This window comes from Oryx dammah, unplaced genomic scaffold (genome assembly GCF_014754425.2).
Source record: "Oryx dammah isolate SB20612 unplaced genomic scaffold, SCBI_Odam_1.1 HiC_scaffold_27, whole genome shotgun sequence".
Lineage (NCBI taxonomy): Eukaryota > Metazoa > Chordata > Mammalia > Artiodactyla > Bovidae > Oryx > Oryx dammah.
The window spans coordinates 59,037,487-59,063,564 of NW_024070211.1; the positions used below are offsets into that span (position 1 = coordinate 59,037,487).

Here is a 26,078-nt window from a genome sequence, read left to right on the forward strand (position 1 = left end):
ATTGAATAATTTTATAGCAAACATGTATTTGTGTATTGACTGAATAATTTAAAATTAATTTTCATTTATTATGTGTATTTGCATAATTCTTCTGATCTTTTTTGAGAAATTTAAAAATTATTTCAAGTTTCAAAAGCAAACCATCTCGCTATATCTAGAATTATGTATATCTATAAAAATCCTTTATTAATCTATGTGTTATTTAGACATTAGCAAACATCTTTCCCAGAATCAGCATGTTTGTGGCTGGGTGTGGATTAGAGTGCATATGTAATATTCATCTTGGTTTTCTGTAAAGGTTTCTTTTTTCCCCCCCAAGACCACAAGCCAAAAATAAGCATTTGCTTTCTTTTTAGCAGTTTGACAAGGCACAAGATTTTGCCCAGTAGAGTGGTATATGGGAATTCTATGGAAATCCCCATGTGGTTATTATTTACAATTCAGGGTAAGGAGAAAGAAACAAGCAAGCACTTGAATTATTCCTGTTTCTGTTGCCCACAGAACTGTGGAGCAGTAGGGACAACTCCCAACACAGTTCTAGGTGGTTGATCTAGTGGTCCAACTGTCTTCCCAAAGAATTCTCTGAAGTACGGTTTTGCATCTCATCTGGAGATACCCCTGAGAGAACATCATTTGATGGGGCAGCCATCTGCAGCAACATGAATGGACTTGGGATTGTCATACCAAGTGAGGTAAGTCAGAGAGAGAAGGACAAATACCATATGATATCACTGACACATGGAGTTTGGAAAAAATGACAGAAATGAGCTTATTTAAAAAACAAAAATAGACACACAGACAAGGAAATGAAATTATGGTTACCATTGGGGGAAGGGGGGAGGGATAAATTAGGAGGTTGGGATTAACACATACACACTACTATATGTAAAACTGGAGAAGGGCATGGAAACCCACTCCAGTATTCTTCCCTGGAGAATTCCATGGACAGGGGAGCCTGGCTGGCTATGGTGCATAGGGTCTCAAAGATTTGGACAAAACTGAGCGACTGACTAAACGATAATGGCGATATGTAAAATAGATAACCAACAAGGACCTACTGTGTAGCACAAGGAACTTTACTCAATACAGTGTAATAATCTACATGGGAAAAAATCTAAAAAATATCTATATGTATAACTGAATCACTTTGCTGTACACCTGAAAATAACACAAGATTGTCAATCAACTATACTCTATTATAAAATAAATTTAAATTAAAAAAGTAAAAAATGTTCTTTCAAGTGATTTTAAAAAGAAGACGATGAGGCAGGAAAGTCCACCATAGTCCTAATCAGAGTCTGGAATTGCAACATGAGCCATTTTGACTAAAAGGATCATCTCCATCTCATAAAAAGGAGAGCCAATTCACCCCTCACTGTGCTTCCTTTTGCCACAGTTTTTAAAGATGAAGTATCACCAGTAAAGTCACTATCAAAAACAGCCTTAAACCAACTTCTTGCAATAGCAATATGAGCTCCAAGTCTTTTCTAGAGTCAGCCAGAGAAGCTATTTACTTCTTCCAGGCTGGCTGCCAGACCAAGTCATTACCTAACTGACAGCAGTTTCGGGGTTTCCTGGATGTTAGGGCCCCTGGAAATCACTCTGATTAGTTTTCTCCAGGGAGACCCTGCTGAGAACAGAGACTATCTCAAAAGTTGAACCATAGGCTCATTCAAAGAAATAAGTCAATAAAGTTAAGTCTGTAATTATAAGCTTTAAGAATTTTCCCTACTAGTCCCAACCACCCCAGAGTGATTTTATGGCTAAGCCCAGGAGACCTTGAAATACAAAAGGAGCCTACAATTCACTAAAAGAATAGGAGCAAGGGCAATTCATGACAAACAGTTCTCACAATCCAATACACTAACATTGCTGTGATATTTTGATGCAATTGTGCAGTAATCACTTTGGGGTTCTTTCTTATTCCAGCTTCCTTTGTGGAAGTGGTGGCTGCCATGTGACTAGGGACACATTATCAACTCTCTCTTATCAGCAAAAATAAGTTGAAACTTGGAAATAAAACAAAAAATCATCGATGACATCTGTCCAGTGGAGATGCAGGTAATTTCTTTCCAGTGTAATGATACCTCCAAAGATGGCATGGTGAGCAAGAGCTTCATATCTAATCTCACAACTTTATCCTCTCTTTGTTGTTAAATTCCCCACACCGTATCCTAGCTTTTTAGATATTCTCTGAACTGGTCATGACATCTTAATGGCTTCCTCATTAATTAAAGAGTGAAATAAAATCTTTGACACATTCATTTTCTATTTGCCTGAGACTCATGATTTTAGCTTTTGGAGGATTCGATTTTAACACATACAACTAGTATCAGTTAAAATGGTGCTGTTCATCATTAGAAAGTATGAAACTGTTACAGAAAGATCTTAACCCCACAACACATAATACCTGGGACAGATAATGATCATAAGATATTTAAAGAACTTTTTTAGTTTTTTGCATCATCAAGGAAGAGGAGTCTGCTGGGTAAATTGAGGGTAGTTTCAGGGAAACACAAACTCAAACTCATCCTAGTTTGATGGAAAAGACCATTGGAAGACTATGAGTCAGGGACTTCCTTGGTAGTCCCATAGTTAAGACTGCTTCCAATGCAGAAGATGTGGGTTCAATTCCTGGTCCAGTAATTAAGATTCCACATGCCAGGCCACCAAAAATAAGAGAGAGTATGAATCACAACAACACAAACTTGACTCTAAGGAACCCATTAAATTTAAAGAGTGCTTTTAAGAAGAAAATGGGAGAAGAGGAGGCAATATTTTATGGCTAATGCTTGGGAGGAATGAAAAATAATTTCTTAAATCAAAGATAATTACTTTGATTTTAAAAAGTGTGTGTATGTGTGTCTCTGTGTATATTTTGCACAATAAATCCATGTCATTCTGCCACTGCTAGGGTTCTCCAGCAAACAGGCTTGAGATGAAATTAAAGAGGCATAGTGTTTTTTAGGGGGAACCTTTAGGAAACACATATTTGATCCAGAGGGGAAAGAAGCATAAATGGGGAGAGAAGTGAGCTCTGAGACAGGCCTGACCATCTAGAACAGCCCCATGGAGAGTGGTGGAGCAAGAAAAATTGATCAGAGGTTTGCTTCCTTGGGCCAAAATGGTTGGGTCTTTGTATTCTGGAGTCAATTGACTGTTGTCTGGGTGTATCTCGGCAGCAGGTGCAGTACCTGAAGGACAGACAGAGAAAGACTGTCTTCCAACAGCACTTCCAGTGGCAGAGCCTTCTTGAATGGGTGCCTGGGCAGCACATCGCAGAGACTGCCTACCTCAGGTTCCTCAGCCTCTCTACACATCACAGATGGGGCCTGAGATGACCCTTAATCTTTAGCCTGAGACATGGATGATGAAGCAGGAAACTGAATTAAAACATGGCACTTTTCACCTCTTCTACAGAATTGCCTTTCCCAACACAAGTAGTTCTGATGCCAAATTCTTCTCTCCCCAAATCAGAAGAAATTTGGTACTACAATGAGACCAGAGTGTAAATCTGCCAGTCACAAGTTCAGAGGATTTGATGATGTCTTCTTCTGCTCCATCACTCTCCTCCAAGGCTTTCTTCTCTCCTCTTCTTAGTCATCAGCTTTGTTGCCAGAGCCTTGCAGATATGAAACAAGTTATAGGCAGCATTGCAGCATCAGCATGCCTGGCTGCGTCCATTCTTTTCTAAACTGAAGCTTCCATGAAGTCCTAGTTACATAAGCTCAATAGTGTCTTGGCTTTGGAAAAGACAAGCAGCTTCTCATTTCCCTCAGTTTAGGTCCTTGAATTTCCAGAGAGTACTGTTTTATTTCTCAGAAAGGTCTGGCTTGAGTTTCTTTTTATAACTCTCACCCTGGCTCCACATAAACAGTTCTGTATTAATGTTTTGTTTCTTTACTGAGTTACAGATTTTGATGACTGGAGGTGCCAGGGTAATCAGAATGACTGCTTCCATCATTGAGTTTTTGTGGTGGTCCAAATCTCAGGGCTTTTCTCCCTGGGCTGCTTGAGAAAAATGATGCCATGTTGTACTTCTTTTTTTAAAAAAAGATGGTATGCTTTGAGATATGTTTTCTCAAAGGCAGAATTAAAAATTTAAACAGTGAAACCCAATAGAAAAGTCTACATTCTCCATCAATGGCCCATTAACAATCCAATGTGGCTGGTATGTGACAAAATGAGCTTCAGTGAAAGTTTCAGAGATTGTTGATAAACATTTCCAAAAGCGTTTTGGAATATTAGGAGCAGAAAAAACTAACATGGGCTTCAGGGTGGGTTTAATAATGATCAACAACTCCAAAATGAGACATGATGTAGTGGAAGGAATCATTTGCTTTTCTGTTTGTTTCTTTTTCCCTTTTCGTTGTGCTGCACAGCATTCAGGATCTTAGTTCACCAACCAGAGACTGATCCCCTGCTCCATGGATTAGAAGTGCAATGTCTTAACCACTGGACTGCCAGGGAAGTCACTGGAAGAATCATTTAATCATTTACTTCTCTGTAAATAAAAAGAAATAGTGTTTTTTTAAAGTATGTTCAAGTTCTAAGAATATGATTTTGCGGAGCATATATGATGTTGGAGAAGAAAAAAGTGCAAGAGGAAGCAGATGGCTCTTGTTTTTTTCTTTATCATAGGAACACTGAGGAAGCAAAACACTCATGGGACTTGCCTGCTGGTGTACTGAGGTCTGCTATGAACTTCTTAAATGAATCAGGACACCTCCTCTTACTGAACTATTACAAGAAATATTAGAAATCCTGTATTAATATTTTTTTGCTAAAATGATTCAAGCACACTTAACATATTTAGCTTTGCAAAAAACTTTTGATAAATCAGACCTTATCATCAGAAAGTATAGGATGTAGAAAGACAATGATATCTTCATTTCTCACCATTGACATCCTCCACACAACAATGGTTTTGCTTAACAAATATGCTTAAAGGTGATTTTCTAGTTCTTCCTTAATGTGAAAAGGATGTATATCTCCTCTTATGCAGACATACATCTTTTCTGATAGAAAACTCTTCTGGCCTGTGTCAGGAAAGCCATCCTTGTGGGGCACCCTCAAGAGTAAATGTAAGTAACGATTCCATAGAGAGAATCTGGCACCATGGCATGTCAGGGCACAGAGCAAATGAGCACTGCTTTGCCTGCCGTCATCACTGACCTTGCCACGTTTGACATGCTTAATCTGAAAATGGGAATAATAATTCCCAACTGGTATGGAAGCAGGTGCAGCACAGAGGGGCAGGGCAAGACTCTGCAACTTTATGATTTATCAAGTCAATGTGATATTTTCCCCAAGGAGGTCTAAGTTGGAGTTACTTCAATTTATTTTGATACAGATAAGGCAGCTGAGCCAAAAAAAAAAAGAAAGAAAGAAAGAAAAAGAAACAAAGGTTCATGAAAGGCCAAAAGGGTAAGAAGAAAGTAAAGTAACACAAAATAAGACTCAGTTTCACAGCTCTACAAAGTGTCTAGTCTATAATTCCAACATATTGGGAAAGATGAGATGTCAGATTTGGGGACAATGAGATATTTTCCTTGCTGTTACATACACACAGGCATGAGGGTAAGGATAATTGTCATATCTAACATACACATGGAGATGATAGCATATCCACAAGTTGTAAGAGTTCCATTACCATACTCATCAATTTCATTCTGCAAATAAAGACAATGAGTCCATTTAGGCTAGTTCTTTTCCTACTAGTGTCTCAAGATCTGATAGAAGTTGACCTGGAGTTCACACCTAGATCTCTTGGTTTCACTTTTAGTAAAAGGTGCTACTTCTTAGATTTCTCTTGCCGCATCCTCATATTAACTTGAAAAGCTAGCGCATGCATGGTAAGTCACTCAGTCGTGTCCAACTCTTTGTAACCCTATGGACTGTAGCCCACCAGGCTCCTCTGTCCATGGGATTCTCAAGTATTGGAGAATCCCATGGACAGAGGAGTAAGGAATAGCAAAAGAGGGAAATTATGCAGCCAAGGGTTTTAAAGCTGGAACAATCCCAAGCTTGCAGCATTCATCTCAGAAGCTCATGTTATGAAATTTCTCCTACTCTATTCAAAAAAATGCCACCACTGAAATGGCATGGTTGCAACTGTCCCTCACTACCAGGGAAATAAAAGTCTCAGTTCAGTTCAGTTAAGTCACTCAGTCATGTCCGACTGTTTGCGACCCCATGAATCGCAGCACGCCAGGCCTCCCTGTCCATCCACCAACTCCCAGAGTTCACTTAAACTCACATCCATTGAGTCAGTGATGCCATCCAGCCATCTCATCCTCTGTCAAGCCCTTCTCCTGCCCCCAATCCCTCCCAGCATCAGAGTCTATTCCAATGAGTCAACTCTTCACATGAGGTGTCCAAAGTACTGGAGTTTCAGCTTCAGCATCATTCCCTCTAAAGAAATTCCAGGGCTGATCTCTTTCAGAATGGACTGGTTGGATCTCCTTGCAGTCCAAGGGACTCTCAAGAGTCTTCTCCAACCTCAAAAGCACACTTCAAAAGCCTCAATTCTTTGGCGCTCAGCTTTCTTCACAGTCCAACTTTCACATCCATACATGACCACTGGAAAAACCATAGCCTTGACTAGACGGACCTTTGTTGGCAAAGTAATGTCCCTGCTTTTCAACATGCTATCTAGGTTGGTCATAACTTTTCTTCCAAGGAGTAAGCGTCCTTTAACTTCATGCCTGCAATCACCATCTGCAGTGATTTTGGAGCCCCCAAAAGTAAAGTCTGACACTGTTTCCACTGTTTCCCCATCTATTTCCCATGAAGTGATGGGACCGGATGCCATGATCTTCGTTTTCTGAATATTGAGTTTTAAGCCAACTTTTTCACTCTCCACTTTCACTTTCATCAAGAGGCTTTTTAGTTCCTCTTCACTTTCTGCCATAAGGGTGTTGTCATCTGCATATCTTAGGTTATTGATATTTCTCCCGGCAATCTTGATTCCAGCTTGTGCTTCTTCCAGCCCAGCATTTCTCATGATGTACTCTGCATGTAAGTTAAATAAGCAGGGTGACAATATACAGCCTTGATGTACTCCTTTCCCTATTTGGAACCAGTCTGTTGTCCCATGTCCAGGTCTAACTGTTGCTTCCTGACTAGTCTGAAGTTACAATATTGATTCTGGGAATCCAGCATGCATTGACTTGGGTATCAGCACTTCAGCATTTCACATTCCAATGACAGGAGCATTGCTAAGAGGTGCATCCATTCTATAAAATTCAATCTGGTACTTAGGAAGCTCTTACAGACACAACAGCAATACCAGTGATTACCATGCTGAACGACAGCCTGTTTTGATTGAAAAATCCTTCAGTGGTTAAAGGTGTCTAGACAGACATATCCAAATGAATATTCAAGTACTGTCACATTCAATCTACCCAGTTAACCAACTGATAACCAACAAGGACCTACTATATAGCACCAGGGACTTATACTCAATATTTTGTAATAACCTATATTCAGAAAAGAATCTGAAAAAGAATGCCTATATGGATATGTAGAATGGTGTCACTTTGCTATACACTTGAAACTAACATGACATTGTAATTCAACTATACTTCAATTTAAAAAAATTAAAGAAAAAAGCACACAGCAATCATGGTTTTTCTGCCTAGCAAGTATAAAAATCCAGTGACAAAATTTCTGAATGATAGAGGATGCAATTCATCATTTTGGATGCTCTAGCTAAGTAGAGGTTCTTTTTTTTTTTTTTTAACCACTGAACCATACAAAATGGAAATATCAGGACTTCAATTTTTTTTTTTTTTTTGCCACCCAACATTTCTAAGCAGACTGAACATTAAACAGCAAAATTCAAACCAACAGACTAAAATGACCTCCAATGGTATTTTTTCTTCTTCATGTACATTAAGCCAAATTCAATAAAGCAGAGTAACATCTGAGATGGAACTTATTAGAAAGAAACATAACAGAAGGAGGTGCTCTTGCTGTAGCTGACCTTGGCAGCAGCTCGAGCAAGGTGTCTCCTCCAGACCCATAGACAAGCTCTTATTCACTGCATTTGTGATCAATTTAACAGAAATGTCTAGAGATTAAAACCTGCAAGAAACACAGCTGCCTCTTTTCACTTTCAACTTGCACAAAGTTTGTCACATTTTCAAGTTGTATGATAATTTCATAACTACATGAAATTTGCATGAAGGGATTGAAAAATTCCATCTTTATACACACCTTTCAACCAGAAAGATTCATCAATATAGTCTGAAGATAAATTAAACTTTGGCATGGAATATAATTTATGAAAATTGCAAAGTACTTGAATTGATTATACCAAAAAAGACATTAAAACTTGATGACTAGCAAACTTATTCAGAGCAATAAAATGTTATGTTTAAATAGAATTAAGACATCAATATAAATTAAAAATATACATTTTAATAGTAAATCATATCACTTATGTAGTTTAATTAAGTGAATGCTTTTCATCATCATTCATAAAAATGTTCTTAATCACTTATGTCTTAGCTTCTGCTGAATATGTAAAACATGATAGATGAACAAAGAAATATGATTACTGTTGGAAAGACAGATTACATATTCTGTTACTTCTTTTCTTTTAGTTGGTGTGTTCTTAGTGACAACTTTCCTCAGAGTTAAAAGTTGCACAGACCCGGATTTCAAGAAAGCAATTAAGATACAACCACTGATAGCTGATGACATTTCATTACTAGCAGTAAAGCTATATAGTGTGAGCTGATAAAATAAATACATAAGGAAAGAAACTTAAATCTGGGTATACTGGCAAATTTTGGAACTTATTGGTACTACTGTTCTAAGCATCTGAACTTCAAGTTTCAGATAAGAACAGTGTCTTGGCTTTGATAATAATACAATATACCTAACATTTATAGCTCTGTTTTGTACTTTAAACCTATATATGCCCTGCTCAATCTAATTTCAAAGAATCCCTCCTAAATTATAGCAATAATGTGAACCTTTCTTTTCCTATCTGGACTAATGTGGTGAAATTATCTCTATTTCTGTCTCTCTGTCTCCCACAACACACATACACACACACACACAGTGAGCACTTGAAAAAGATGTTTTATTGCATAAGTCATCTTTCAATTCCCACCATCCAACAAGGAACCAGATGTGTTTTTGGTACTCACTTAATATTTATGGAAAGAATGAATGAAAGACTCAGTGAAAGATGTTTGAGCCCCCAGGCCCTATTGCCAGCAGTGGCAGTCAGCTCAGATGAGCAACTTATAAAAAGGCTGATTCTGAGTCTCAAGGAGGGAATGATCAGTGGAGAGATGTATGCCTGGGGACCAGGCTATTTTCCTGTGCAAGTATCAGGCAACCACCTAAGGGATGTGATTTCTGGGAGTATTAAAGAAGCTCTTAGCTTAAAAACCAATAGTTCTCTCCCCTGCCATATTGTTGATTCCCCAAATCCCTTGAAGATGCTGTAACATATATCATTACATGGTTATCAAAAATCATCAGCAGTTAGGTGCCACTAAGAAAGGTGAATTGTAGCCCACTGAAAAAGTCAACATCTAAAAAGGTTTAAATAGCTTACACTCCTTTTTCTGAGAGTATATTTTGATTACAAGGATGAAAAATAATAGGAGTCCCTAGACATCTAAAGATACAATATGAACAAGGAGAAAAGATACAAAAAGAGTTTGAGACCCCCACAAACTTTGCTAAGCAATGACAATCTTTCATTCTTGAAGATAATGAATCTAGAAAGGAAGAATTTGTAAAATTACATCTGTAATTATAAATGCTTTATGAAATATTGTAATCATTTCTCAGGTCTAAAATAAAATAGTAATACTCCTTGGGCCCAATTCCACTGTAGTTTTTAGCACAAAGGGCACCTTAAGATGTCCCCTACCTACAAACAGCTGGCTGTTGAGCTGTAACCGGAAATGGCCCTCTTCTGAGGTCTCCCTGGTCATCCTCGGGAGGTTGTCCACTTGGAGCGAGGTCTCCTTGAGGTTCCTCTCTGCTCGGACGTAATGCCATTGGTTGTCATTCAGAGAAGAAGGAGACTGGACTAGAAGCTCTATGGGGCCATTCCCAACATCAATGGCAAAAGTGATCTCAGAAGGAGCTGAAACCAAAAAAGGAAACAGGTAAAAAGATGAAGGGAGTTGTCAGTGCATTTAGGACACAAGCATATTCTAAGCGAATGGTAAAATGATTATAAATGCTAGGTAGGGAGGACTTCAGTTGAAATCCCTGCAGTATTGAAATTTCCATTGATAGTAATAACTACCAACTACTAAATCCGAAGTTCCATCTTTTTCCCTAATTGGTTCTCATTGTGGAAATTCAGGAAATAGAATAGTGACCAGGGCCACTGATGCCAATCTGATAAAATACACCAGTGCCAAGGTGCTAGATTTTCTGGATCTGTTCTGACTCCACTTGTGTGCTCATAGATAGCTATAGATCCTGGGTTAGCTAAGAAGACACCCTCCTGCAGAGAGAAAAGCAAACTCTGGAAAGTCCACTGCTTTGCTTATTCAATTATGGGTATCATAGTAATGCATTTCATATATTTATGTATTATATATTATTATTCTGTAATGTATTATTTTTTCAATACATGTGATACAAGCATTCATGCTATCCCTAAATTTTTTCTCAAAATGACGCTCAGAAATTTTAAGTACTTTATCTGTATCACTGGAAATGGTAGTATCTAGGTCAAATACAACTCTCCCCCTCAACTCCCCACACAGGGATTTTTTTTCATGACTCTTTCTACCCTTCTAAAATAATCTGCTTATTGTATAGGACAAGAAGCAGCTATTGGGTATAATGCTACCTATGACGGTGATGATGATGATGGTGATGATGGTGATGATAGGAAGATAATAGTGATGGTCATGATGGTGGCAGAGGTGGTGGTCATGATGGTGAGGATAGTGGTGAGGGTCATATTGGTGAGGATGGTGATGGTGATGATGACAGTGGAGGTGATGATGGTTGAGAGGATAGTGGTGATGGTCATACTGGTGAGGATGGTGGTGGTGGTAGTGGTTTTGATGGTGGTGACAATGTTACTATCATCCCTGAAAAACAAAAAGAAGTAGCAGCAGCACAGTACATGCAGTGAACTCTGCTGAGCACTTTTCTAAGCACTGACCATAGATGCTCTCATTTTAATCCTCAGAACAACTCTATGAAAAAAGTATCATTTTTAATTTCCATTTTATGGGTAAGAAAATGAAAGTAGAAATAATTTGCTCAAAGATTCCTCAGTAATTAGAATCTTCATCATTTTTCTCTAATATATCTTCTTGTATTTTCTGTTATTATGTAAGAAATCTACATCTGAAGGATGTGGAGAAGCAAATAATAAATTGAATTTGAGGGGAAGACAGTCCCCTTTCAGGAACAGGAACCTTCGTATTCCAGACCTTCCTTTCTTCTCAGAACCTTTTGACAGTCCCTCCTTTTTTACTCCCAAAATAGGATATGTGTATTTCTTTGACAAGATCATCAACTAACAGATCTGAATTTTAAGAAATACCAAAGGTCCAACATCGCCCTAAATCCTACCTTCCTCAACCTTTAAATTTAATAGAAAGCGGACCTTGATAAAGAATATTTCAATATGAGGATTTCAAATAGCAGAGAATTTGACTTTGCCTCCTGGTGAAAGACCCGAAAGAGAGGCAATAAGAAAAAAGTTTAAAAATGAGATTTGAGGGCTTCCCTAGTGGTCGTGTGGTTAATAATCTGCCTGCCAATGCAGGGGACAGGAGTTTCATTACTTCTCTGGGAAGATCCCACGTGCCATGGGACAACTAAACCTGTGCAAGACGACTACTGAGCCAGAGCTCTAGAGCCTGTGAGCCACAACCACTGAAGCCTGTGCTCCGCCACAAGAGAGGCTGCCACAATAAGAAGTCCACTCCACACAATGAAGACCCAGCGAGCCAAAATATAAACAAATGAATAAATATTTTTTAATGGGATTTGAGAAATAGACTCTGGAGCCATCATAACCTAAGGCAAGTTTTCAAGCTCATTACCTCTTAGTCTTCTCCTTTGTAAAATGAGAACATTATCACTTAGTCTTCTCCTTTGTAAAATGAGAATAAAATATTAACTAGTTATCAGGTTGTTTATAAATTCATCCTGACAAAGTTGCTAGAACTGTGCCTGACGTGTAGGATGAACTCAACAATAATAGTTATTGTTATCAACATGATTCATCACATTAGATCAATCGTCTTTGCCACATAAACCTATGCATTAAAGGAAACAAAATTGAAGGGAGCAAATCTGATTTAACAATGAAAAGATTAAATAAGAACAAAGTTGTCCCATTGAGCCATTTCCTGTTTCTTATCAGGCCACCAGTGCCACCTTGAAGCTCTGCTCATCCAGAGACCAAATAAACAATTACTGAGAGGGTGAAGAAAATGCATTTCTCTTTAAAAACACAGGTAAAGACTGGTGAGACTGATGGGGAGGGCTGCTAAAGATTTTGCTAAAAGACTTTCTGAAAAGCTGATCTTGTGGATATTAAGTTCCACACAGACAGCACATCTCTGTGGAGGGCTGGCTGCACAGCTTTGTCTGCTGTCCACGCCCTGCCATTCTTAACTCCATGTTATGTTTCCAGACTGTGCTTATCTCTACTTCAACATTAATCCCTATGTTGTATAATGATCTGTTTATGGTCTGTCTCCCAGCTAGTCTGCAAACTCTAGATGAATACCTCATTTATTGGAAAACCAGAACCTAGGACTGGGTCTTGTATACAGGAAACTCTCATCAAACTAAAATTTCATTCATTAAAATGTTACATTGCACATACTACATCCAACTTTGCAATTTTCTTATTTTATTTTTATTTTACATCAAGATATTAAGTCCTTAAAAAACATCTAAAATTATTATTATTTAACTTTATTCAAGTCACTACTACAGATCAACTATGTTCAACTCATTCCTAGAACTAGGGAAGAATCAGTGAAATGTAATAATAATAGTCAACATTTAGAGTGCTTAATATGATCCAAGCACTCTGCTAAGCATTTTTCATTACTCAACTCATTACAGTCCTATGAGAAAGGAGGGAACTGATCCACAGATTGCTGATAAATTACTCCAACCCAGAGTTGGCAGAGTTAGTATTTAAATCCCAGTGATGTGTCTCTGGAGCTCACTTTTTAACACAGTTGTCCTGTGACAAATCTTCCATCCTCAAAACCTATGCAAGCCCTACCTGGGCAGCAAACTCTGGATATAAATCAATATAATAGAGGTTCCTCAAAAAAACCGAATGAAATAAAAAAGTGAATACATGGTGATACATCCAACATTGGCTAGTGACTTGGTGGACTGGACACTTGAGACCAACATGAACTAGCTCTTGTTTTCTGGGGGGATAGACATAGCCCAGTGGCCCAAGATGGGAAAGCTGGTGGCCCTGTGGTAGCAGCACCTTTATTAATTTACCTTCCTGCCTCTCCTTCTCCCAACAGTCTGACAATATTTATACCATATAGTTCAAGACAAAGTTAAGGAGTTACTTGAGTTTTTGGGTGGGTTTTTACCAAACCAAGCTTGTGTTAGGCAGAGACAAATGAAACAAAATGAGCTCATGGTGTACTTGAGAGAAGACTGGCAAAGAAAGGGAATGTCAAGTGGAGGAAAGTACCATAAGCATGAGCAATTGAATACCAAGTACTCCTAAGCAATTGAAAAAACTACCTAAAGCTTCTGTACAAAGCCCTTGCTTCCTTGAACTGTGATACCATCTCTGTGTCCTTAAAGTGAGGCATGTGACACATCTCATAATGGAATAAAGAAGATGCAAGACCTTACTGTAGTCTATTGATCTCTCTTACCTCCCAGGTATTCTTCTGTAAAATTACAGCCATAAATGAAATGAAATATTGTTAAGAATTTTTGGAAGCATGGACTCTCTGAGGATCTGACAACAAACATACTCCTGGGGGGGGGGGAAAGCACATACAATTTTGCATTCAGTTGTAAAGACTTGCTGAATGTCCTATGCTTCAAAACAAGAAGGAAAATAATGCTATTTTTTCGATTTCTAACATTCTTGGTCTTTGAGGTAGTTTTGCAAAGCAGAATAAAGAGTTGTTCAAATGAACAGAGAATTGAATCCTGGATTCTGAATCTTACTGGCTGACTCTGGATGTGTTATTTAGCATCTCAAGACTTACTGTCTTCATCTGCATTTTGGACTATGAGTCAAACAATGTAAAACATAATATCTTGATGATTATACGTAGAATAACTTGAAAGCAAAATTAAATAATGAATATAAAGCATTTAGTAATATGGCAGAAAGTGAAGAAGAACTAAAGAGCCTCTTGATGAAAGAGAAGAGTGAAAAAGTTGGCTTAAAGCTCAACATTCAGAAAACTAAGACCATGGCATCTGGTCCCATCACTTCTTGGCAAATAGATGGGGAAGCAGTGGAAACAGTGGCTGACTTTATTTTTGTGGGTCTCAAAAATCACTGCAGATGGTGATTGCAGCTGTGAAATTAAAAGATACTTACTCCTTGGAAGGAAAGTTATGACCAACCTAGATAGCATATTGAAAAGCAGAGACATTACTTTGCCAACAAAGGTCCTTCTAGTCAAGGCTATGGTTTTTCCAGTGGTCATGTATGGATGTGAAAGTTGAACTATAAAGAAAGCTGAACACAAAAGAATTGATGCTTTTAAACTGTGGTTTTGGAGAAGACTCTTGAGAGTCCCTTGGACTGCAAGGAGATCCACCCACTCCATCCTAAAGGAGATCAGTCCTGGGTATTCATTGGGAGGACTGATGTTGAAGCTGAAACTCCAATACTTTGGCCTCCTAATGCAAAGAGCTGACTCATTTGAAAAGACCCTGATCCTGGGAAAGATTGAGGGCAGGAAGAGAAGGGGACAACAGAGGATGAAATGGTTGGATGGCATCACTGACTCAACGGACATGGGTTTGGGTGGATTCCGGGAGTTGGTGATGGACAGGGAGGCCTGGCGTGCTGCAGTTCATGGGGTCACAAAGTCAGACATGACTGAGTGACTGAACTGAACTGAACTATGTCTAATCAGAGTAAATACTTAGCCATTTAGTATAAAAGTACTTAGTATAAAAGTATTAGTATTAACTTTTACTGTTCTCTAAGGATCTCAGTATTATATCTTCAAGTCAGCATCTCATTGCCAATATTGTTGATATAGTACATCTGAAAACCCTAAATAAATATTCTAGATGCATAAACACAGATATAGATGTAGATATAGCTATAGATGCTGACATAGATACAGATATAGACTTAGTTGTCTGTCCATCACTTCTCCCCTCGCTACCAAGAGGACAAAAGTTAATCACCTGGAGACAATGTGAGACCACGTCAGCCTGGAGATGCCACCAGAAGAATCCACATAACAAACTTTACTAACTAGCCTTTATCTCTATCTTTGGAATCCTTAAACTGCTTCCAATTATTTTTCCACAGACTAACTATTCTTTCAAAATGCTATATGAGCTGAAGTTCTAAGCCACCTTTTTGAGTTACTCCTTTTTTTTCTGGGTATTCCCTATCCATACATCAGGTATATATGTTAATAAATTTCTGTTTTTCTCTTGTCGTTCTGTCTTTTATTATGAGGTTCTGAGCCAGGAACTCAGATATTTTGAGTAAAAATAAAAATTTTCCCCTACAGTTTTAGGGACAGCTAGCACCCCTGCCAGGTATAAGAGAGGGGCCTCAGGCAAAAACAATCTGCAGTTTTCACTTTCCCGGCCAGAGGCATTGATTCCTAGGTGGAGGATTGTATTGACATTTGGCAAAGTGCTTTTCCACCAGTTGAAATGTGCCTCTCTCTTGAGAGACAGCTAAACTTAACTGATATAATAATAGATTATTATAAGTCAGAGCTGGAAGAGAAATGCATTAGACCACTGCTAACATTTGTTCACTGCTGAATCTAACCAGAAATAAAGTACCCCACCAATTCTGTACTTAGTCACAGATCCTGGTACCAGTGAATTCCCATTCTTTTGTTTACCAGTTCAGAGTGATTTTTTTTTTTTAATAGTCAAATGTGTCTGATTGGCATATGGGTGGCACCAATTCCATCTTGCACAAATAAGCAACGAAGAGATGAAGAACTTCCTCACAATTTGGAGTTCAAGAAACAGAAATTAGAATCCACACTGCATTATCAACTATGGTCTCTTTTCATGATGCCAAACTGTTCTCAGCAGCCATTCTCTTCTGCTTCCCTCATATACCCCAAAATATCTATTTTTACCCACACAGCAACTGTGAGTTAATTGTCAAAATAGCTATTATTTTTGTCTCATTTGAAACAAATCCATTAAGACTTGAGGACATAAAGTATCTTGTGTTTCATAGAGTATAGACTAATCTCAAGGTTACAAAATAAAAAATGTTTTTAGTTGGAAGTGACCCAGAAGGTAATAGATTGAGAATTTTATGCAAACTTTTTGTTCAATGTTCAACAATTTGGACACATCAATTTTGAAAACTTCTGTTCAGATAGTTACACAGTAACATTTCTTTGGGAGGAGAGAGAAATCTACTCTGAGAAATCTACTATGAAGACTAGTTTCTTTCTAAGAAGTTGACATGTAGAAGAATCTCTGGGATGAAAATTCCATTTATATAAAAATAGTGGAGATTTCCCTTCTGGTCAAATGTATAAGACTCTCTGCTCCCAATGCACGGGGCTGGGTTAGATCCTTTGTCAGGGGACTAAGATCCCTCTTGTTGCAACTAAGAGTTTGAAGGTCTCAGCTAATGATCCCCCATGCCATGAAGATCCCACATGTGGAAACTGAGACCTGGTACAGCCAAATAAGTAAATAAATGAGAAAGGCTTCTTATTTGATAAAGGATTCTCAAAGCACAAGAAGATCATAGCCTAGCAGAAGAAGGACATTAAAAAAAAAAAAAAGGACATAAGATGAATGCAGCTGTAAGTAAGAAATGAAAGACCCACCCCCTTTCCCCCATCCTTGTTTGTTTTTCCTTTTAAATTTATTTATTTATTTATTTATTTATTGTGGCTAAGTCAGGTCTTCATTGCTGTGCACAGGCTTTCTTGCAGTTGCAGTGAGCAGTTGGGGCTACTCTCTAGTTGCAGTTTGCAGGCTTCTCATTGTGGTAGCTTCTCTTGTTGCAGAGCACAGAATCTAGGGCACATGGGCTTCAGTAGCCGCAGCTCTCAATTCTAGAGCACAGGCTCAGTAGTTGTAGTACCCAGGATTAGCTGGCCCACTGCATATGGAATCTTCTTGGACCAGAGATTGAACCTATTTGCCCTGTATTGGCAGGCAGGTTCTTAACCACTGGACCACCTGGTAAGTCCTGTCTTTCCTTTCAAATAATAATCATAAAACAAGATATTTTAAAAAATATGAGGCTTTGTACGTTGAAAAATTTACGTAAAATCTTAGTTTGAAAAACACAAGTTCTCTGATCTGGTGAAATGTGTACACCAAACAAGGACATCACTGGATTTTAAATTTCAATCAGATTTAATATCATTTGCATTTAAAATAGTTTTATACAACATAATAGTAAAACAAAAAACATAAAAAAGAATCATTTAAAAGATAAAATACAGTACCAGAAAGTACAAACAAATCGGACATTGAAATGTAATTAATACTAAATCATAGCTCATTACCTTGTGATAATATGCCATTTGCTGCTGCTTTAATGAATCAAAAGGCCTTAGGGCTTGGTTTTTATTGAATTTACATTGAGGTTATTATATCCATATTATTAAATGTTTGGCACTCAACTCTACATATTTAGAACTTGCCCAAGGTAGATATGAGGGATTTTATTTCGCACTAAAGCCTCAAGAGCTTCCTCCCATTAACAGCTTAAATCACTGGAGTAAAAGGAGGCTAAAACTACCAATAAGAGGGATCTTTTTTTTTTTTTTTTTTTTGTACTGTGCTGTAACTGCAGAAGAAACACTTAGCTGTGTTGTGCTTTGCAGGAGACTTGTACAGAGACCTCAGCTATCTTTTCCAGCCAACACGTTTGTATCTTTCTCTGGAGTGCTCAAATTTCTAAGTTTCTGTTGCTAAGACATTACTTAAGCTTCCAAGGGTATTTCATATAGTCATATTACTAGCGTAATACAGTCGATTGCATCAATCAAACCAAAGAAAACATCCATTTGGGTCCAGGTAAATGAGACGCCTAATGAAAAGCACACATCTCCCTAGTCATGACTTTAATAAGGGCAAGATAGTGGGAGAAGTCCAATTTGTGTATGAGAAAAAGGGGGGTACACTGAAGGCAGAGAATCAGGAAACTAGCAAGAGCAACTAAAAGATGTGTTTTCTATTATTGCTACACACCAGTAATTCTAAATAATGCCAGCAATAAAACGTTCCTCCACCAAGAAAAAAAATTTGTAACAAATGCTGATGTTGATATTACTTTTTAATAATGTATATGTAAGGTTCAAATAGTACATTGCCTGCCATTTAATACATATTATATTCAAGAGGAAAGTTAATAGAGAGAACTCCTGACTTACTATTGGCTCCTGAACATGCAGACTAGAATATATGTTTGTTTTTAAGAATAAGAACTCAAGTTTTGATTTTCTATTTTTACAGTTACTGTACTATCATTGTTTCACTTAGCTCTACTGTTGAAATAGGTGAACATATAGTACCACAGGGACTGTGAACACAAATTGCACCTGAAGAGAGTTTATGTTAATCTTTCAGTCATGCCTCACTCTTTGCAACCCCATAGACTGTAGTCCACCAGGCTCCTATGTTCATGGAATTCTCCAGGCAAGAATACTGGAATGGGTTGCCATTCCCTTCTCCAGGGGATCTTCCCAACCCTGAGACTGAACCTGGGTATCCTGCATTGCAAGTGGATTCCTTACAGTCTAAGCCACCAGGGAAGTCTAAGAAAGCTTAAGTAATTCCAAATCCTTAGGAAATATGTAAGGCTTTACCAAATGGAATAGTAACCCATGGTGAATTTTCTAATACAAGTATTTTAGGGAATATTTTTTTTTAATTTTGCAGATATTTGAAATTGCTAGTATCAATGGTGAAAAAGTAGAAAGCACTGCAGCTTCTGAAATTTATCGTAAAATGGAATTTTCATGAATGTCTATCAAATTTAGCATTATGTTTAAAATCAATCTTTCCTAAAATGTATATATCTATTGCTTAATGTGCAACATATTTTCAGTTTAAAATTAATAAAAAGTACCCTTTATTAAGTATCAGTATGAGAGAAGATGAATGGATAAATCTCATTATGCTCTGTTTTGAACATGAACGTGCAAAGAAAATCAATTTTGATAACATCATTCAAAAATTTGCATCAGTCAAGCCTAAGAAACAGAAATTTTAATGTTACTACTATTCCTGTGACAGATCAATATGTAGGTATTTTCCCTTTTATATAAAAAATTAATTAAGGTGATTAAATTATTTAAGATATTGTCTTTTTTCTACTGGAATTTTTTATTGGCATGATTACATATAAAGTTTCATTAATAAAACATTTCTCCATATACAGTTCTATTATCTTTCATTTAACTTCATGATTATTTCTGAATATACTTTGTTTATAGGAAAAGGAATGTTAAAAAATTATCCACATCTTGACATAAAATTCACTAGATACACCCCTGTTCATGGTAAAGTGGTAGAGAAACAATGATTGTGTAGGCACATATTCCTGATGATGGGAAATAAGTCAGGAAGCACCTTGCGGAGCAAAAGTATGGCAACAAAGTTGACCCTAAGTATAAACAGAATGCAGAATACTAGTATTCTCATCATCCCATAGAGATTGTAGTGGTGTGAAAACTTAAAAAAGATGTAATGAATGCCCATGGATCAGATAAAGAACACTGCAAATAAATATCTATGGGAATTTGGGGAATGCACTAGATTGAAGAGAGGATGACTCTTTAAATACTGCTAGGTAATAAAAAAAAAATATAAGAAGAAACTAGAAATTACCATTGCTAATTTGACAGATACCTAGGGAGATTAACTTAACGGTTGAAATATATACTAGTTGCTTGTGGAAAAGATAAGATTAAAACTTCTGTTGATCAGTTACATTAGATTCATAAATGAGAAAACTTACAGCTTATTTCCAGTCGGATGAAGTCTTTAATGCCAAGGTTTTCTAGGAAAACTCCAGATAAAGCCGTGGTTTTAAAAAAGAAGGAAATATCAGCACTGAATTCCGCATGGAAGGTAGGAAAGTGGAGGTAAGAGGCTTCTGTATAAAATGATACTGCATTCCAAAAGTGTCCTGCAAATGAAAAAGAAATCCTTAAGCATGGAATGGGTTATAGGAAAGCACTGGACATGTGGATAATTTTCAGGACTAGGGGACACTGCAGGGGAAAAGGATAAGGGAATAAAACATCTTGAGCTTATATAAGGAGAGAGAAAGCTTCTTTCAATTTAGTACTCACGGTCGCCATAGCAACGCAAGGGTCCAATTCTCCAGGCAGCTTCTGAGTTTGTTCTGTCCGTATCAGTGATAACTATCTGAGTGACAGGCAAGTGGTCTTTGAAGGAAAGAAAGCCAGTATCATTTGTCCTGAAAAATATAAATTTAAGAAAAAAAGAGGAGAAAAATGTGGATAATCTAGGGATTCTTTACCAAGCCTCCTCTTTTCAAAAGTGATTTGGGTAGTTGCAACAGGGTGAGGGCAGAGAGGAGACTAACAGAAGGCCTTTCATCTATGTGTGAAAGTCTGGGATGCCAATTACAAAATCCGTGGCCAGTTTCCAAAAACAAGTAGATTTTACATCTTCCTTAAGTCTTTCCAGAAAAGTAAATAGCTTACAGAGCTTGTTGCTGCTTTTTGTAGCTTGAGAGCACCCCACCTGCCCAATGCAGCACTGAAAGAACATGAAACATTGCCTCTCTTACTATGAAGAGATCAGCTATCTCAGTAACAAATTTGAAATAGGCATCACAAAGCCTCTTGAAATCACTCCCAGGACTTGTTTCAGCCACCTACCAACAGGTTTTAATCAGCTTAGGGTGTTTCTTATCACCTTTTAGCTCTAGGTAGTTTGTTGGTTTCATTTTTCTCTTTTGCATTTTAGAGATTTTGTTAGTTAATGACTATGGCTTTGTCTCTGTTAATTATGCAACTAAGAAACTGATTAGTCAGCTTTTGACAAGAAAATTAAAAATGAATGGGGTTAAGCTATATACGCCCTCCCCCCCCCCCTTTTTTTTTTTTTTTTTTGAGTTGTGACTTTGGATGAATGGCAAGGACATACCATTTAACTGATAGTTAAAAAAATGTAGGTAAGAAACTGACATTGAATGAATATGCAGGTATTTAGAGCCAGAAATATACTAGGGGATCGGTAATACCCTTATGCAATGGGTACCATTATTTCCATCACAAATGAGGAAACTGAGGCTCAGAGATATGGGATAACTTGCCTATGGTCACATGGCAGAAGGGGCAGAGGTCTAGTTACTTAGTGTATAGCTCAACCTTAAATTTAACAAGTATACATCATTAATACATCATTAATGTTAATATGAAATGTATTGAATCTTATGAGGCAGTTTGAAAATTACACGTGGATGGGCTGAACTCCCCACCCACGTAGACTTAGGTAAGCACAAGCTGGAACATCTTGGCCATACCTAAGAACTGGGAGGCAGAACACCATGTCACAATGATCAAGGAAAAGTGTATGATGCAATAGTTTTTTTATAAGAGCACGAAGGAGCAAATTAATAGTGGTCCTCTCTCTGTAGTTACAAATAATTCAACATAGCTGTCAAAACATTCAATATCAATGTTGTATTTCATCACCATTCACATATTATTTACAGCTCTGAGTCTAGAGACAAAGAAAATAGTGTGTCTAATTATTAATTGGGGAAGTATGGCAAGGACCACGTAGCGTAATGTAGTACTTTAAGGATAAAGCTTTAAAAGCACATGGATTTGTTCTGAAATCCCTGATCCCCAGTTTCTAACTGTGCTACTTTGGGCAAATCGTTTTGTTTCTAAGATTCCACAGTATCCTCAGTTGAAAAATGGAAGTAATGTCTATATCACAGAGTTATAGAAAGAATTAAATGAGATGATACAGTCACTTAGCATGGTACCCGATCTATGGTAAATGCTCAAAAATAGCAATGTTAACATTCATTTGAGTTCTCATCCTTGTCCCCAAATCACTTTGCAGCCTGAGGCAAGTCTATTCATCTTTTCATACACCTAGTTACAATTCTGTCTTGGAGATCTCCATAGTACATAGAATGCTGTGGAAAATTAAATGTTAAGATTAGGCATTCAACTCCTGAGATTTGTAGAAAAATGCACTAATTCACTTTGGTTATAAACAAATCAAATATTTACCTGTACATATACCATTATGAACTTCCCTGGTGGCTCAGACAGCCACCTGCCTACAATACGTGAGACCAGAATTTGATTCCTGGGTTGGGAAGATCCTCTGGAGAAGGAAACGGCAACCCACTCCAGTACTCTTGCATGAAAAATCCCATGGATGGAAGAGCGTGGTAGGCTACAGTCCATGAGGTCACAAAGAGTCAGACACAACTGAGCGACTTCACTTTCTTCATATACTGTTATAATCTTATTATATAATATATGTTAATATATGTTAATATATTATTATATACTACACAATATAATTATATATAATAATGATACAATATCAATATATTAATATATATATTTATAATAGTTATATAATATAGTATTATATGATATATAATACATTTATATATTATATATATAATATAATATATATAGTCTAATCACCCAAAATGTAAAGAAATGAACTGTCATCCATAATTTGAGTACCATATTTAGAAGCTAATCAGAGGATATGGAATAAGTTTTTGTGTCTATTTGAAAGCACATCTATGAATGTTAGACAGACAGTATAAAATTTGAATCTTCATGTTCCAATATTTTTTCTAGGAGATATTGCAAAGCAAATTTCAAGGGACCAAAGTAGAATAAAGGCCAAACCCATATAGTCTCCTGAAGAGACTTAAATTTAAACTCTATAGGATCTTACTTCTCCACTTTTTTTTTTTTTCATTCTCAGGGTGGAAATGGTAGATTCTGGAGTCTGTTGATCAATGTCAACCACGGCTTCCCTCATATGCTATGGCATGTTTTCTACATCAATTTGATGTCTTTCTATCAAAGTGTTGGAATACACAAAATCACTCTAAGAATAAAAATATCTTTCAAATAACAGAGAAAAGGAACTTCATAAACTCAAATGACTACAGGGGCAAAAAAAATAATAATAAAAATGAATGAAGCCACCTTTATGTTATGATAAGTGGAACCTGACACACAGCTTCAGTATCAGGTGGGAAAAGAGGGAGAAAGAGAGGAAGACTGGGATAAAGATGATGTTCTGTCTTCAGGAGGCAGTTATTTCTAACAAGTAATCATGCTCTTTACAAATGTAAGACCAGTGGGCCAGACTGGAATATCAATATAAAACTACTCAATTTTTAAATCTTAAAAATGGATTTAAAATTCTTAAAAAAAAAAAAAAGTGTGGTAGTAACCAACACTGCACTGGCCAATAAGACAGGTGAGGGGTGTCTTGCAGGCCCCTTAGGCATCAAAGGACTTTGCAAATTTATTCATGCACTTAGGGTTGCACTGAGAATAAAACTGGATTTAATTCAATGTGTGAATGACAAGGCTGATTAAAACACTTCAAAGAATTAATGGGTAGAATATTTGGGGAGATGGCATAAAATGATACAAATTATGGTGTACCTATTAATAGACAGGAAGTCTGCAGCTGCAGAGTTGATGTTCTACACAGGAAGTTGTTTTTCTTTGGCTTTTGAGAAGAGCTTGTCTTCTCAAGGGCAAACACTTTACAGACTTTTTCTTTCTTTGGAACAACATACAAGACTCTTCCTAAAGGGTGCTTATGTACTTTTTAAGTACAGAAATGATTTTGTTGTAGTGGGAAGACAATGCAATTAGGCTAGAGGGCACAGGTTAAATCCTTGTGCCTCAGCACACTATCTGTATGATGTCATGAGGTCACTGGGTGACTCAATTTCCTAATCTTTTCAGTTCAGCCACTCATTTGTGTCTGATGCTTTGTGACCCCATAGACTGCAGCACACTAGGCTTCCCTGTCCATCACCAACTCCTGGAGCTTACACAAAATCATGTCCGTTGAATCAGTGATGCCATCTAACCATCTCATCCTCTATGGTCCCCTTCTCCTCCTGCCTTCAATCTTTCCTAGAATCAGGGTCTTCTCAAATGAGTCAGTTCTTCACATCAAGTGGCCAAAGTATTAGAGTTTCAGCTTCAGCATCAGTCCTTCCAATGAATATTCAGGACTGATTTCCATTAGAATGGACTGGTTGGATCTTCTTGCTAACCCTAATCTCTTAAATGGGGTAATAATACTAATTTGATATTGTTGTAAAAAGTCAAAGTAGATAATGTATATAAAAGTTAACAAGTCAACTATTGCATAATAAGGATTCAATAAATAGCTATTGAAATTCCCAGTCACCTTTGAAATAAAAATGTTGGCAGGGAGTTTGGGGGAGAATGGATACATATATATGTAGGGCTGAGTCCCTTTGCTGTACACGGGAAACTATTGCAACATTGTTTGTTAATCAGCTATACCCTAATACAAAATTTGAAAAAAAATTAAATACAAAGATTTTTAAAGGGGAAATAAGAAAAGGAGCCCTAGAGCTGGCATGACTGAGCAGGCCAGTCAGAGTCCCAGCTATGGAAGCTCAAAGGGCACAAAGAATATACTATAGACACATTCTATATGTCTATATAATTTCCAGGTAGTTTGGTATGTCATGGTAATTTCCAAGGCAGGAATAGACATACAGAGATAGAGAATGGACATGTGGGCTCAGGGAGGGGAAGGGGAAGATAAGATAAATTGGGAGATTACAGTTAACATATTTACACTACCACACTGTTGTTGTTCAGTCACCAAATCATGTCTGACTCTTTGCGACCCCATGGACTGCATCCCTGTCCTTCACCATCTCCCAGAGTTTGCCCAAGTTCATGCCTATTGAATTGGTGATGCCACCCAATCATATCCTCTGTCATCCCCTTCTCCTCCTGCCCTCAATCTTTCCCAGCATCAGGGTCTTTTCCAGTGAGTCAGCTCTTCAAATCAGGTGGCCAAGTATTGGAGCTTCAGCTTCAGCATCAGTCCTTCCAATGAGTATTCAGGGTTGATTTCCTTTAAGATCCACTGGTTTGATCTCCTAGCTGTCCAAGGGACTCTCAAGAGTCTCCTTCATCACCACAGTTCAAAAGCATCAGTTCTTCAGCATAGATCCAGTTCTCATCTCTGTACTTGACCACTGGAAAGACTTAGCCTCGACTATATAGACCTTTGTTGACAAAGTGATGTCTTTGCTTTTTAATGCACTGTCTAGGTTTGTAATAGCTTTCGTGCCAAGAAGCAATTGTCTTCTAATTTCATGGCTGCAGTCACCATCTACAGTAATTTTAGAGCCCAAGTAGAGGAAATGTGTCATTGATTCTACTTTTCCCCCTTCTATTTGCCATGGAGTTATGGGACTGGATGCCATGATCTTAGTTTTTTTAATATTGAGTTTTAAGCCAGCTTTTTCACTCTCTCCTCTCAACCTCATCAAGAGGCTCTTTAGTTCCTCTTTGCTTTCTATAATTAGAGTAGTATCATCTGCATATGTGTAAAGTGAATAGCTAGCAGCAAGCTGCTGCATAGCACAGGGAGCTCAGCTCAGTGCTCTGTAATGACCTGGAGGAGTGGGATGGGGGACGGAGAGAGGTCCAAGAGGGAGGAGATATATGTATACATACGGCTGATTTCCTGGTGGTTCAGACAGTAAAGAATCTACCCACAATGTAGGAGACCAGGGTTCAACCCCTACCTAGGTCAAGAAGATTCCCTGGAGAAGGGAATGGCTACCCACTCCAGGATTCTTGCTTGGAGAATTCCATGGAGCCAAGAGC

At 37.6% G+C, this 26,078-nt stretch overlaps 1 protein-coding gene across 6 annotated transcripts in view; it reads right to left on the bottom strand.

Annotated features, from left to right (window-relative positions):
• CNTNAP5 (contactin associated protein family member 5) overlaps positions 1 to 26,078 on the bottom strand; it is a 1,071,087-nt gene that overhangs the window by 179,262 nt on the left and 865,747 nt on the right. For all 6 annotated transcript variants that reach the window (XM_040228920.1, XM_040228919.1, XM_040228922.1 and 3 more), the window contains 3 exons: positions 20,508 to 20,635; positions 20,171 to 20,341; positions 9,899 to 10,117 (listed from right to left, as the gene is read on the bottom strand). In XM_040228920.1, coding sequence (XP_040084854.1) covers positions 9,899 to 10,117; positions 20,171 to 20,341; positions 20,508 to 20,635 — 518 coding nt within the window. The remainder of the gene's footprint in view (positions 1 to 9,898; positions 10,118 to 20,170; positions 20,342 to 20,507; positions 20,636 to 26,078) is intronic.